This window comes from Vicugna pacos, chromosome X (genome assembly GCF_048564905.1).
Source record: "Vicugna pacos chromosome X, VicPac4, whole genome shotgun sequence".
In the NCBI taxonomy this organism is placed as follows: domain Eukaryota; kingdom Metazoa; phylum Chordata; class Mammalia; order Artiodactyla; family Camelidae; genus Vicugna; species Vicugna pacos.
In genome coordinates, this window is record NC_133023.1 from 13,725,496 (window position 1) to 13,738,638 (window position 13,143).

The 13,143-nt window shown below is 40.5% G+C and overlaps 1 protein-coding gene across 9 annotated transcripts in view; it reads left to right on the top strand.

The window, feature by feature from the left end:
- CDKL5 (cyclin dependent kinase like 5) overlaps positions 1-13,143 on the top strand; it is a 198,244-nt gene that overhangs the window by 174,358 nt on the left and 10,743 nt on the right. For 4 of the 9 annotated variants that reach the window (XM_072956083.1, XM_072956086.1, XM_006217694.4 and 1 more), the window contains exon 18: positions 2,274-2,672. The exons of 1 other annotated variant lie outside the window; for it this stretch is intronic. In XM_072956083.1, the coding sequence (XP_072812184.1) occupies positions 2,274-2,660 (387 nt within the window). In that variant the 3' untranslated portion in view covers positions 2,661-2,672. Of the gene's footprint in view, positions 1-2,273; positions 2,673-13,143 lie in introns of those variants that run through there. 4 more of the 9 variants (XM_072956087.1, XM_072956088.1, XR_012067489.1 and 1 more) reach the window with 3 other exon arrangements.

Genomic DNA, 13,143 nt, shown 5'->3' on the forward strand with positions numbered 1-13,143 from the left:
AATGAGTAAGATACAGTTCTAGCACACAAAAACTCTAGAAAAAGTCCATAAATACCGTACTCCATGGTAAAAAGTGAAGTGTGCCATAAAATGTGGGGGAGGGTAAGAGGAGGTACTAGAAATTAAGGGTTCATTAAATGTGGTAGCATAGAAACTGCGCCTTGAAAGACAGGTATGATAAGCTTTCTTAGAAGAATATTTAAACTTCTGAAATCTATACTAGTTTTGATAGAAAACAGGTAAACAGTAGCATTAGGAACTGCGTGGTAGACAGTATGTATAGTCTTGTTTCTCTGCCATAACGGGAGAATAATTAGAAACCAGATCTATAAATGTTTTCAGGTAACTGATGTTTTACCTCCTTTAAACAAACTACTTTGATTGGAAATGTTAAAATATTGTGTCTTTTCAGTGTTTCATAATGCTCATAGTAACATAATCTAACTTGCCTTTGATCATAGTCAATATTTTATAAATCTGTTATTCCTCTGTACTGTAATTTATGACAACCCTCATGAGCCTTTGAGGCTGTAGGGTTACTTGTGCCTATAAATGACCACAGATTTCTGTGATTTGGAGGAGGAGGGTCTGTTTGTAGAGGTTTTTTGTTTACTCTCTTTAAATGTAAGCTGTTACTTACAGCTGTAGACAGGAGTTCCTTAAATTTCGTTTATATTTGCCCAACCATTTGTATTTTCTGCTTCTAACATAATACAGGCTGGGGGGCTCAGGGGGTGAGGAGAACCAGATATCCCAGTTATTGGATATGTATCAAAACTAAAAGCGCAAGGCTCTGAGTGAGAGGGCCTGATGTTCTATTCTCAGTTTATTTTTTTAAAAAAGGAAAAAAAAGTACGAGGCTTTAGAACCCTTTTTGTGTAACTTCCTTTGCCGAGAAGCTCTTTTCTCAGGTAACTTTGTATCTCCAGCTGAACTATTGTTATTGTTCAATAGTTACATGTGGTCAGGGCTGTAAAAATCACCAGGAATCTCATTGTGTTACTCAGTTCCCTGAAAAAAGAACACACTTTTGAGCACTTAATAGTGTGCGGTGTACTATGCCACCTCTCCTGGGGTCCACAGAGCTGTTTGGGACAGATTTCGGAATGGCCGTGGAGGATGCTTCTCCAGAGGTTATTTATACTTGAGTCAGTGCCCAAGCAGGATCCCCTGGATTTCAGTGCCCTGTTCCTCCAAATCATTACTGTTTCTTGAGATTATCAACATTTTGCTTTGCTGAGCCCTTAAAAGTCTGAAGGTCCGTGAGGATTGGCAGCCAGAGGTGCCTCGAGACTAGGGCTGCGGCCCAAGTGCCAGGGTCAGGATGAGGCCTTGAATGTCAGGATGCTTCTGATGGTGACTGTATCACACTGACATAGAGGAGAGGGGAGTGAGTCATCGTTCACCAGTGAGGAGCGTGTGGGGCAGATGGCTTCCAGGACCCTCCCTTCTGCCTTGAAGTCCCCCTGTTCAGTGTGCCACACCCCACAGGGCCCAAGCCCCAACCACACAACAGATAAGTGGGGCCGCCATGAGCCCATGTTAGGAATGGAAGGCCTCCGTGAGTGACTTGTGTTTTAGGGTCTCTGGGGCTTTTGCTTGTTTTTCTGTACTTTGCATTGTTAATGCCCAAATTTTACGTCCCCTTCCCCTCAAAAAATAATAAAAACCAAAAAAAAAGTAAAAGTGCAGAAAGGGAACATTGGGATTTTGCAATGTCAAGAGAAAGGGAAAATCAGGGAGGTAAGAACAGAAGGGGATATACGGTTTTCAGCCGAGTGCATTGCTACGTAATTGAAACATTACATTTTCTCAGTTCCTCTTGCAGCTAGATATGGTTGAATGGCTGAGTTTTGGCTGGTGAAAACTCTGTAAGTGGCAGCTTTATGTGGAGCTATTGGGAAGTCTTCTCAAAAGGGAGGAGCAGATCCCTTCTTTTTTGCTTCCTCCTGCTGGTTGAAGCATGAGATCCCCCTCATCCCCCCACCCCCGCCTAAAGATGGGCTGCAGCCAGATGGAAGGAGCTGAAGCCCTTTACCCGCCACCACACCAGCTCTAGATTTCTTCTACATTTCTAGGCTTTTTCATTAAAGAAAAATAACTTCAGTCTGTCTCAAAAAGAATAAAAGAACAGATAAGGCTGGACTAGCTGCCCTCCCTGACACTCACCCTGACTACACACATGCAGGCATCTCAGATCTGCGCTCTGTTCCCCCCAGCTCTCAAGTCTACTCTCAATTAAATCCTACATGCACCCTCGTCTTTTCTTTCAGAGCCAGCCATTAAAATCACTGCGCAAGCTGTTACATCTCTCTTCAGCCTCAAATCACCCGGCTTCCTCAGACCCCCGCTTCCAGCCCTTAACAACTCAACAAGCCAAAAATTCCTTCTCAGAAATTCGGATTCACCCCCTGAGCCAGGCCTCTGGCGGGAGCAGTAACATCCGGCAGGAGCCAACACCAAAGGGCAGGCCAGCCCTCCAGCTGCCAGGTCAGATGGACTCTGGCTGGCACGTATCCTCTGTGACCCGGAGTGCCACAGAGGGGCCTTCCTACTCTGAACAGCTGGGTGCCAAGAGTGGGCCAAACGGGCACCCTTATAACAGAACAAATCGGTCCCGAATGCCAAATCTGAATGATTTAAAAGAGACAGCCTTGTAATGTGTGCTGGAGGGGGGCTGGTGGGGCAGGGCAATCCAGTTGGGAGGGAGGGTGGGTGGGAGGGGGTAGGGAGTGGGCTGGGCCAGGGTGGTAAGCCAGTATTTTCAGCTTTATGAAGGTGTGTGCAATATTGTATGTGTGGAGCCAGCTGGCTCCTCACAGCCACAAATGCTAGTCAGGGATCTTAGAGCCACAGGAGTTCCTTAGGGATCGCCAGTCCCCACGGGTCTTGTGTGAGAATGGATAGAGTGTGCCACTGAGGAAGAAGACATTCTTGCCAGGTTCTCCCCGTTACGTTCCAGCTTTAGTGCAATCGCCGTTGAACTTGGGAAAGCCAGGATGTGTTCTGGCACTGCAAGGGATGGAATAATTTGTGTTGACCGATGTCCTTACCACAGATTTTTTTCCGCCTAGACTAAATGTGGGGTTTGTTGTAATCCAAGAGTATCCCTTTGAAGGGTTAGCAGATGAACTAACTGTATGTCTTAAATTGTTTTCTAAACTTCCATATTTGATAGGATTTGTAACATTTATTTATAATTAATATTGTACTGTTGTAATCATACCTTATCTGTTAAATGTAAAGTTATTTTGAGCTGTTTGGAACATTGTGAAGCAGTGGGACAGCTACAGTAGTTTCTATAAAAACTAAACAGTAACATTTATATATTGCATCAGGAGTATTTTATTCTATATATAAATATATATATGGTAAATATCTGTCTGTTTTATAAATATAATCATTTAAAGAAAGTATCGTTATGACACTATCTGCCATATTTTTATACATTTGTGATAGGAAGTGAGTATTATACTTCTAATCAAGGGAGTTGAATTGTGGCTGTACGTGACTATAACAGTGGGAACCGTGCTCAACTTTAGGCCCCAGCAGTAGCCTCTAGACATGGTCCTTGGTAGTAGGCGAGATGTAGCATCTCCTGAACCCGCAGGGGAAGAAAGTGGGCTAGGCCAGTGAGAACTCCAGCAGGCCTGTCTCCGTCTCACATAGTTGGCTCCTGTTCAAGTCCAGGGATGTTCCTTGCACCTGAGGGGAGAACAGATCCAGGGTTATTCATGGGTCTTTGTAGAGAGAATGTGCTCTTCTGTTTAGCGTTAGTGTCGAGTGTAGACCAAAGATTGGCCAGTGAACATTCATAGTTGCGAAGTCGTAAGAGGCATCTGTCTGCAGATCTTGCAAACCAGCTCTATGCTCCTGAATCCTCTGCACTGTTACCGGAGACCCCTGGCTGGTGGGGTGTGAGATACGTGTGTGGCATTTCTATTTCTAAATGCTTTGTTTGTTATTGTTCTTTCCAATATACTTAAAAGACTCCTGAAGCAATTGCAGATGTAGAGAAAATTACTATACTCATCTTTTCTTCCTGGGACTGTCCTTTTATAACAAGGTTATCATGCATATCAGTAGAGAGACACACACACACACACACACACACACACACACACACACACACACACTCACACACACAGTCAGAACAGGACTTCTCTTTCTGTCATTTGATCTCCTCCAACTCCCAAGTTATTCCCAAGTATCATCAAAGCCTTTGGCCAACAAGGGTTATAGTCCCATGTCTCTGGGCCATCCTTGACAGAAATCACCTCAACACCGTCATCCGTCAAGAGTATTAGATTTTTGGGAGTAGTCTCTTAGCAATAATATTTTTAAAGATTGCCCTCCCACCCTTCAAAGAGAGAAACTTCTCAATATTTATTACTTGTCCCAGGATTCTGAGTGTGTCAGCCCCTGAATCAAGTCAGCTATAATTGAAGTGTGCTGAGTTACTGTTCCCTCCCCCACAATTTTAAGAATCATAGCTCTGATGATTATGAAGATTATAAAGAAAAAGGTCTTAGTTTTTTTGAAGCTTAAATTGTGTGCATATTGCATTTTTATATAACTACTATAATGATGTGTATTGATTATATATAGAGGTCATTTTAAGGTGCTTTTAATTTAATTTTAATAAGTGTAATAGGCACTAAAATGAAACTCAACTGGGTACTATCATTGAAACAATTTGATTCAAACCAATAGTTTGCATGCTCTTCGGTTCTTTTTCTATCTTGTTGCTTTCACCAGTCCAGTACTGTCTGAGTAGCTCTGAATTCTGGCTTTTTCCAGGCAGCTTCTCAGTTGTATAGTGATGTGGACCCTTAGCAGTTTTGCCTGGATACTAATGACTCTAAAAGGGTGTGTAACTCTTCTTTTGTAAACTCGATCTGTACCTTGTATTCCCCCTTGCAAACCAGAAACTCCATTTTTCCTCTGGAAAGACTTCTCACTGTGCTGTGCGCTTAGGAACTGCGCAGTCACGTTGCCATGCTGTGGCATTTGAGGCTCGTTGTCACCTAGGGGCTGGTTTCCCATGTTTTCATCCTTGCTAACACTGGGATCTCAGATGATTGCAGAACATTTATATTCATGATGGTTCTTCAAAGAAGGGCTAGAATAATTGCCTTCTACCTAGAGCAAAGTAAACCTAACCGATGAAGAATCAATACGTACTTTTCGTACATTCCCAGATTTGAGCCAGAAAATATCTACAATGTTTTCAACTAGTGTTTTAGAGGTAGCTCTTTTATCCTCTTCTCAGCTTTTGTCCATTCTGACTTTCATTGACCTCAGTAAGCTGTAAGTGAACTACAACCCACATTTCTAGCATGTCTAATTCTCTTCCTGCTCACAGGGGGGAATGAGAAAGTTTTCTCTCAAATCTAATGGGCCCTCTCTTAGCTTGTAACTTGTTTTCCTCTGGTTGATGAATTATTGACCTCACAAAGATTGCCATCTGTGATAAGAATTAAGGACTTAAAGTCACAAAAGTCTGCATTTTCTTTAGGAAGGGAAGTTTGTGACATCCATGTTCTATTATCTGCCCTAACTTCCTAAAGGATAAAAAGGTTAAATAAAGGCTTATGAATTGCTTTGTTCTATGGAACTATTGCTGATCTCCTTTTGAAAAGAAACTCCGCTTTGCTGTTTTCTGCTTTTGCTTTAACCACCATCCTCCTTTTTCTTCTCATAAGTTCTTAGTGAACTTTTACTGAACCTTGTTTGGTCTCGATCTGAGGTTTAGCCTCTCCAGAGCCCAAGACAAAAAGTGAGTGCTCCGTGCTGAGGGACTCAAGTGAGTTACCTCCACCACAGTGGTTCTCAACCAGGGCCAGTTTTGCCTCCTGGGGACATTTGGCAATGGCAGGGGACATATTTGGTTGTCACAGCTGAGGATGGTGGTGTGCTACTGGCTTCTAGTGGGTAGAGGCCAGGGATGCTGGTAAACATCTTGCATGCACAGAACGACCCCTCCGCCCTCCAACAAAGAATGATTCAGCCCCAAATGTCAGTAGTGCTGAGGCTGAGAAACCCTGATTTACCATGTTCCAAGCCCACCAGTCCGCAGAGCTTGGCTCCGCCCTGGTTCTCTGCAGGTTGCACAACTGCAGGTATGAATTCTTCAGTGTCGTATTCTCTTAAAGAATCTTCTACCACCATTCTTCAATCCCTGGAATTCTATTGTTCGCTTCCATTATCTCGGGCCTGCTAAAATGTGCATCCTTTGGGAGGAGACCAGAGTCACTTTATAGGTGTTTGAGAACTTAAATTCTAGGTCAGCATCCTTAGAAAATCTTTCATGGAGCCATGAGGCTTATATTTAGTAGCAAGCAGCAGCCTGACAGATTGGCATGATTTTCACCAACTGCTCAAAGCCATCCATGGCTTTTAGCTGTGTCTCCCAAAAGAAAATGTCTTTGTTTTCCATTCAAGTCATTTAATAGCTCTTTACAAACATTGGCATGTGACAAACCGATCAGAAGCAAAAAACTCTTAATCGGTGGTCATGATGTGGCTGTTTTAGGAGTATTTGTGCCGTATGCTTTGGTTAAATCTGTTTTGAAACATGCTTTAAGAGTCACCATATGCAGTTATACTTTAATTCTAAGCTCAGAACTATGCTGGTTAGTTTCTAGTCACGTCATGTATTATAAAGTATGTTGTGGTTGTAGACTTAGCCAGTTTAGCATGTTCTAATCTGAAAATTAGTGGGCTTCGCTAGGAAATGCTATCCCATTTTCCCTTCCCAGCACCTCTTAGTTAACGTCATAGTATCCTCACTTCTTAAACTAGTTTTTAGAGTAAATAAGGAAAAAAGCCATTTATTTTCTTCTAGCTATGTATTGAGAATGACTCATAAGTGTACAGCTTTTTTTAAAAAGTCCAGAGGATTACTTTTCAAGTGTGTAGAAGGCTCTGTCCATTTCTGTTCACCTAGGTCCTGGTAGTGACTCAACTTTTAGCAAGGGCAACTGCTCATTGCAACTTACTCCTAGAGCTCAGCTTGGACTCAGAAATCTGCATATTCTCTCCTGGTCAGAACATTTTTTCTGGAGAGCACTGCTTTTATATCTAGAAGTTCGTTACCTGCTGCATTATAGTGGGATATTGAGCTCCACATGAGCACTAAGATCCACAGACTCGTACTTTTGTGAACTGGGAATGTGGTATGATACACTGAACCAAGTCAGAAAATACTGAAATATTTCCTTGCCTCCTTCAGTTCACCACTAATAAAGTGTGTAGGCTGAGAAAACTTACTTACGGTTTAAAAAAAAAAAAAAAAGATTTCTTTAAAAGGGGCTGCGGGAAAGACAGTACAAATGGCGTAAGTGTCCTGTCGCTAATCCCCAGGGCCAGAATCTCACCAGAAGTTTCTCTCAGAGACCTAAAGGGCCAACTTACAAAACAAAAGCTTGTAAGTGGTTCTGACTTCTTCCTTTTGCATCTTGACCAGCTGAGATACAGTATATCTTGAGGTCTGATTCAGCTGGGTAAAAAATTCTGTCTTAGCAACCATGAGTAAATGCAAGAAAATGAAGCCATGATGGGATGAGTCCCTCATCTTTCTGTAAACACACAATGTGGTCGAAGTGAGGTGGCTAGGAAATGCTGGGCCTACTGCCCTATTCTATTCTATTTCTTCTTTTTTAACTGAATGTACTATAAAAGATTATAGACTTTTGTGCCAAGTCAGTTACAACGTGAATATTCATTTCCCATAGTGCTTTGTTAGCTTTGTTAATACATCAGCATTAGGCCTGGTCCTGACTCCACCTTTCTCCACTCCAGGCGCTGACTCACCTTTCTGCGTATTATAGGCTACTAAATATGATCACAACTGGCCTTGTATTTTCATTCACTAACTGTTTACTCCCAAGTTTGAGGGAGGTTTGTCTTTTGTTTTGCCAGAAAAAATTTGTAATAGTCTACACATTGGATTTCTAGGGCCATAGAACTGCGGCAGTGAAACTGGTATCATTACTAAGGCCCTGCATTACCCACAAGGTTAAGCTCTCAGAACCCCATTTGATCCTTGGGTCATATTTTGATCCTCCTTTGGAATCTTAAAAATCGGTCTCCATGTTGTATGCAGATTAGAAGTTGCCTTGTTCGCTACTCTTCCAGTGCAGAGTATCAGGGAGAAAGAGGCCTTATCTGTTCCTCCATCCCCTCTGTTTTGACAGACTGCTAAGAATTCCTCAGGACTTCCTTTGGTTTGGGATTTTACTTTCCCAAAAGCCTGATCTGATTCATTTCAGGCGTAGACAAGCTTGTCCTCGTGCTCTGTTTCAGGGCTAATCAGATGAAACCCAGGAATAGAAAAGGTAGATGCCTTGACTTTTGTCCCTGTTGGGGGATTAAAGTATTTATTGCCAGAGTTGTCAAAAGCTCCAGTCAAAAGCATTTAGTTTAAAGGGAAAAAAAAAAATGATGCTTTTCCTTCTGGAGAACTTTCAAGTTCTCCACAACAGCTTAGATTTTCCAAAATGGAAAGCAAAGCTTATGTAACATCTGTTTTCACTAGAGATGTATAATTGATTATAGTCAACTCAGTCCATTTCCCTCTCCTTGTTTCCTCCTTGGTCACTGATTGAGTCAGGCTGGAGGGGTAATGCTGTGATTGCAAGAAGTAGATTCTCACTGTAAATGTGGATTGATTAACAGAAACAATTAAACCAAACAGAATAGTTGCCCCTAATTCCTATCTCCAAGAATTGCTTTGTGCTGTTTTGAATTCAGGTAGTTATTCTGTATATATTTAGAAGATTATTCCGAGCTTCTTCAATCTCTAGGAAGTTTGAAGGGGGTATCTGGGAAGACACAGGGCAAGGGAACTTTGAGAACCCTGCTTGTGCCTGAAAATAAAAATAGGGATAAGCCAGAATGATGTAACATCTAAATTTGTGGTAGATGAAGAATCAGTTGAAATTCTTAATTGCACAGACTTTATAATCCATAATATAAAGTGTAATTCCATACTTTGTACTGTGGCAAGGGTGTGACGTGGTGTTAACCTTTTTAATTTTTGAATCCAAGCTGAATTTAAAGTGTTGAATATTTAAATTCCTCACAAGCTAATTATGAACCATTTGTAAAGTGTTTATATAACTCTTTGTATCATGTGTTGGTACATCTTATCAAGTTTTTTCTGGCATGTATTCCATTCTAAACTGTAAAATTTCTATTGTTGCTGTAAATATTATACAAATATCTATTCCGTGGTAACCTTAATTATCAGCATGAAATGGTTAATTTTTACTGAGCACAATGTATTTTTGAATGGATCTTCCCAAATGTCTTTAATAAAATGCAGATTTTGCACTGACTTCTGTGACTGCCAGGCCATCCCCATCTTGAGCACTGTGGACCCTCTCATTTGAACAGCAAGCAGCTCCGCTCTGGTAGTTCCTTCTGTGTAAAGAACTCCTTTGAATTCAAATGAGGGATAATGGGCCTTTGAAGTTGGAATCAGTTTAAGGGACAGAAATTATTGTAAAGCAGGGCAAATCCTGTTATTTACTGTTGGTTTTTTTTTTTTTTTTTTTTTTTTTTTTTTTTTTTTTAATTTGTATTTATAAAGCTTTTTTCCCCTTCTGGCATTTTGAAAACTTTGGTTTCTTTTATACTTCAGTGTTGTCTCCTTTGCACGTTGCCGGATGCTCACCTGGTGGTTTGGGGAGGATGGGAAGAGATGTCAACCTCTTGTTTAGTGCCATGGAGGAAGCAAAGATGGACAGCTTAATAAGGATTTCTTCATGTTGTAGAGTAGGGAGTTGGCAAGCTTTTTCTCTAATAGGTCAGATAGTAAATATTTGAGGCTCTTAGGAGCCTTTGGATCTCTGACTCCTCAACACTACTCACCGTGCAACTCTACCATTGTAGTGCAAAAGCAGTGTAGATATGTAAATGATGGATGTGGCTGTGTTCCAATGAGATGTTATTTACAGAAACAGGCTGGGGGCCAGATTTGCCCACCTGTTTCAGTCCCTCACTTTTGTCTTAAAGGGTAAGAAGACCATCTGAGTAAATGGGGTGGGGGGAGGTAGAACTTACATTTTGTGATGACGTATATAAATATTCTCCAATGTTCTTTATCTTTCTAAACAAAGGATAGAAGCTAAAACCCATTCTTAAAACACTGTGTCGCCAGCTTCTTCACTCCAAGCTTCTCCTTAAGTGTCATGGAAACTTGTTGCCTGTGATTTCAATTATACTGTTTATCCAGACTGAATCAAAGTAACTGGGGCTTGTAATTTTTGTGTGTTTGTAGCACTTACTATATGGCTGGGCACTTTGCCAAGTATTTTACTTTTATTATTACCTTTATTTTTCAGAAGGCAACAAAGTGGGTAGTATCTGCACTTTATAGATGAGAAAACTGAGGCTTACGGAATTTACATTAACCTGCTCGAGATCACGCAGCTAGGATATGAAGCCAAGTATGTTCACTGTAAAGCTCACGCCCTTTAACACTGCTATACTGTGCATTCACCCTGTCTCCATGTATAGAAACTGACATGGGCTCGTGACATGGACCACCCTTCCACCTGCCATCAGATGCTGATTGATCTGATTTGAGAATGGAACATTTCATTGAAACAGGTCACTAGAAGTCCAGAGACTGGTGAAATGGCTGAAAGCACAGGATCTCGGGTCAGATTGCCTGAGTGGAATCCTAGCTCCATCACCTACATCTGTGTGACTTTATACAAGTTACTTAACTTTTCTATGCCTCAGTTTCCTTATCTTTGAATGGAAATAATAGTAGTGTCTACCTCATTGGGTTGTTGTGAGGAATTAATGAGATGATAACCTGCAAAGCACTTGATAAATTCTCAGTAAATATTAGCTACTACAATGTTATTGCTATTATTTGTGCCCCAGTTGACAGCTCTATGAAGTTGAAAAGGCGTATCACTGAATCTTGACTACCACTTACATAGAGCTCATTAAGCACTTTAGTTGCATATGTCCTATTTGATCTTCACATCAGCCCTGAAAGTTGTTGGGGTTAAGAATTACCCAGCTTGGAGCTACTCTTGGGATCACAGGGGAAGCAACAGCCGTTACAGCTGTGCATATGTCAGCAAGCCTCAGCAACCATGCTCCAGATAGACAGAAGGATGAGCTTCTGTCATTGTCTATTCAGAGGCTCAGTTTAGGGGTGCAGTCTTCTGGGCTCTGAGACTGGAATCATAACAGTACCTCTGAGACTGGAATCATAACAGTACCTCTATTTTGAAATACCTTTGCTTCATCCAAGTAACCTCCTCCCACACTGAATACCAAAATCAGCTCAGACTTTTTCTTAATCTTGGCAACACTTAATGCTATTTCTTTGTTCATAGGATTTCATCTAGTTGTTTAAAAATCTCCTGCAATATGTTACATATATTTTACCACAATTAAAAAAAAAGTCTCCTGCAAGTATAGACCACACTCTAGAATTTCTGAAAATAAATGCAAACATGTTAACATAAGGTAAGAGAATGAGTTTTTGCTACACTATGTATATATGTACTCTTTAACTGAAAGTTTCCTCCACAAAACAAATAATACTGCAAACATAGTTTATGTGTTTAATAGCAAGATTTCTGTTGGGCTTCAGCTGTCCCTCAGTAAAAGCTTTATTTTTTTTTACATTCTGTCATGGATTAAATGAAGTAAGGAATTCATATACTGTCATAAACAAATTACCTGCAGATAAATGTTTTAAATATCTCATTGTTTATTAAATTCTGAAATACTGAGCAATTTCCAATCGTAAATCTTAGCTGACTTCTTTGCAGAAATTGACGAGTTGATCCTAAAATTCTTATGGCAATTCAAGGGACTCAGAATAGCCAAAACAACCTTGAAGAAGAATGAAATTGGAAGACTCACACATTACAATTTCAAAATGTCCTACAAAGCTATAGTAATCAAAACAGTGTGGTGCTGGCAGACAGATAGACATACAGATTAGTGAAATAGAATTGAGTGTCCAGAAATAAAACCTCACCTTTATGGTCATCTGATTCTCAATAAACTCCAAGGTCATTCAATGGGGAAAGAATAGTGTTTTTGACGTATGGTGCTGGGACATTTGGATATCCACACGCAGAGAATGAAGGTAGACTCCTACCTCATATCATATACAAAAATTAACTCAAAGTCAATCAAAGATCTAAATGTAAGAGGTAAAACTATAAAACTCTTGGAAGAAAACATAGGAATAAATCTTCATGACCTGGATTTGGCAGTGGTTTCTCAGATATGACATCAATAGCACAAACAACAGGAGAAAAAAATAAGTTGGACTCTATCAATATTTTTAAATATGCGTTTCAAAGGACTCCATCAAGAGTGAAAAGACAACTGACAAAATAGAAAATATTTGTGAATCATATATCTGATAAAGGGATTGTATCTAGAGTATATAAGGAACTCTTATAACTCAATATTTTAAAAAAGAGACTACTTTCAAAAATGAGCAAAAGGTCTGAAAAGACGTTTCTCCAAAGAAGGTGTACAAACACAGTAAACATGAGAAGATGCTTAACATCGTTAGTCATTAGGGAAATGCAAATCAAAATACAACGAGATACTACTTCACAAACATCAGGATGACTACAATCAAAAAGACAGAGAATAGCAAGTATAGAGAAATTGGAGCCCTCAGTCATTGCTGGTGGCAATGTAAAATGGTGCAGCCACCTTGGAAAACAGTCTGACAGTTTCTCAAAAGGTTAAACAGCATTACCATATGACCCAGCAATTCCACTCCTAGGTGTATACCCAAGATAAATGAAAACATGCCCCCACAAAAACTTGTACACAGTTGTTCATAGCAGCATTACTTACAACCAAAAACGTGGAAACCAAATGTCCATCAATGAATGAATGGATATAATGGAATGATATTCAGCTATAAAAAAGAATGAAGTACTGACACAGGTTACAACATGAATGAACTGTGACAACGCTATGCTAAGTGAAGGAAGCCAGACAGAAAAAAAACACACACTGGATGATTCCATTTACATGAAATGTCCAGAATAGACAAATCTACAGAGACAGGAAGTAGATTAACAGTTGCCCAGGGCTGGGGTGGGCAAGTGGGTTGGAGGGGTGATGGCTAATCGGTAT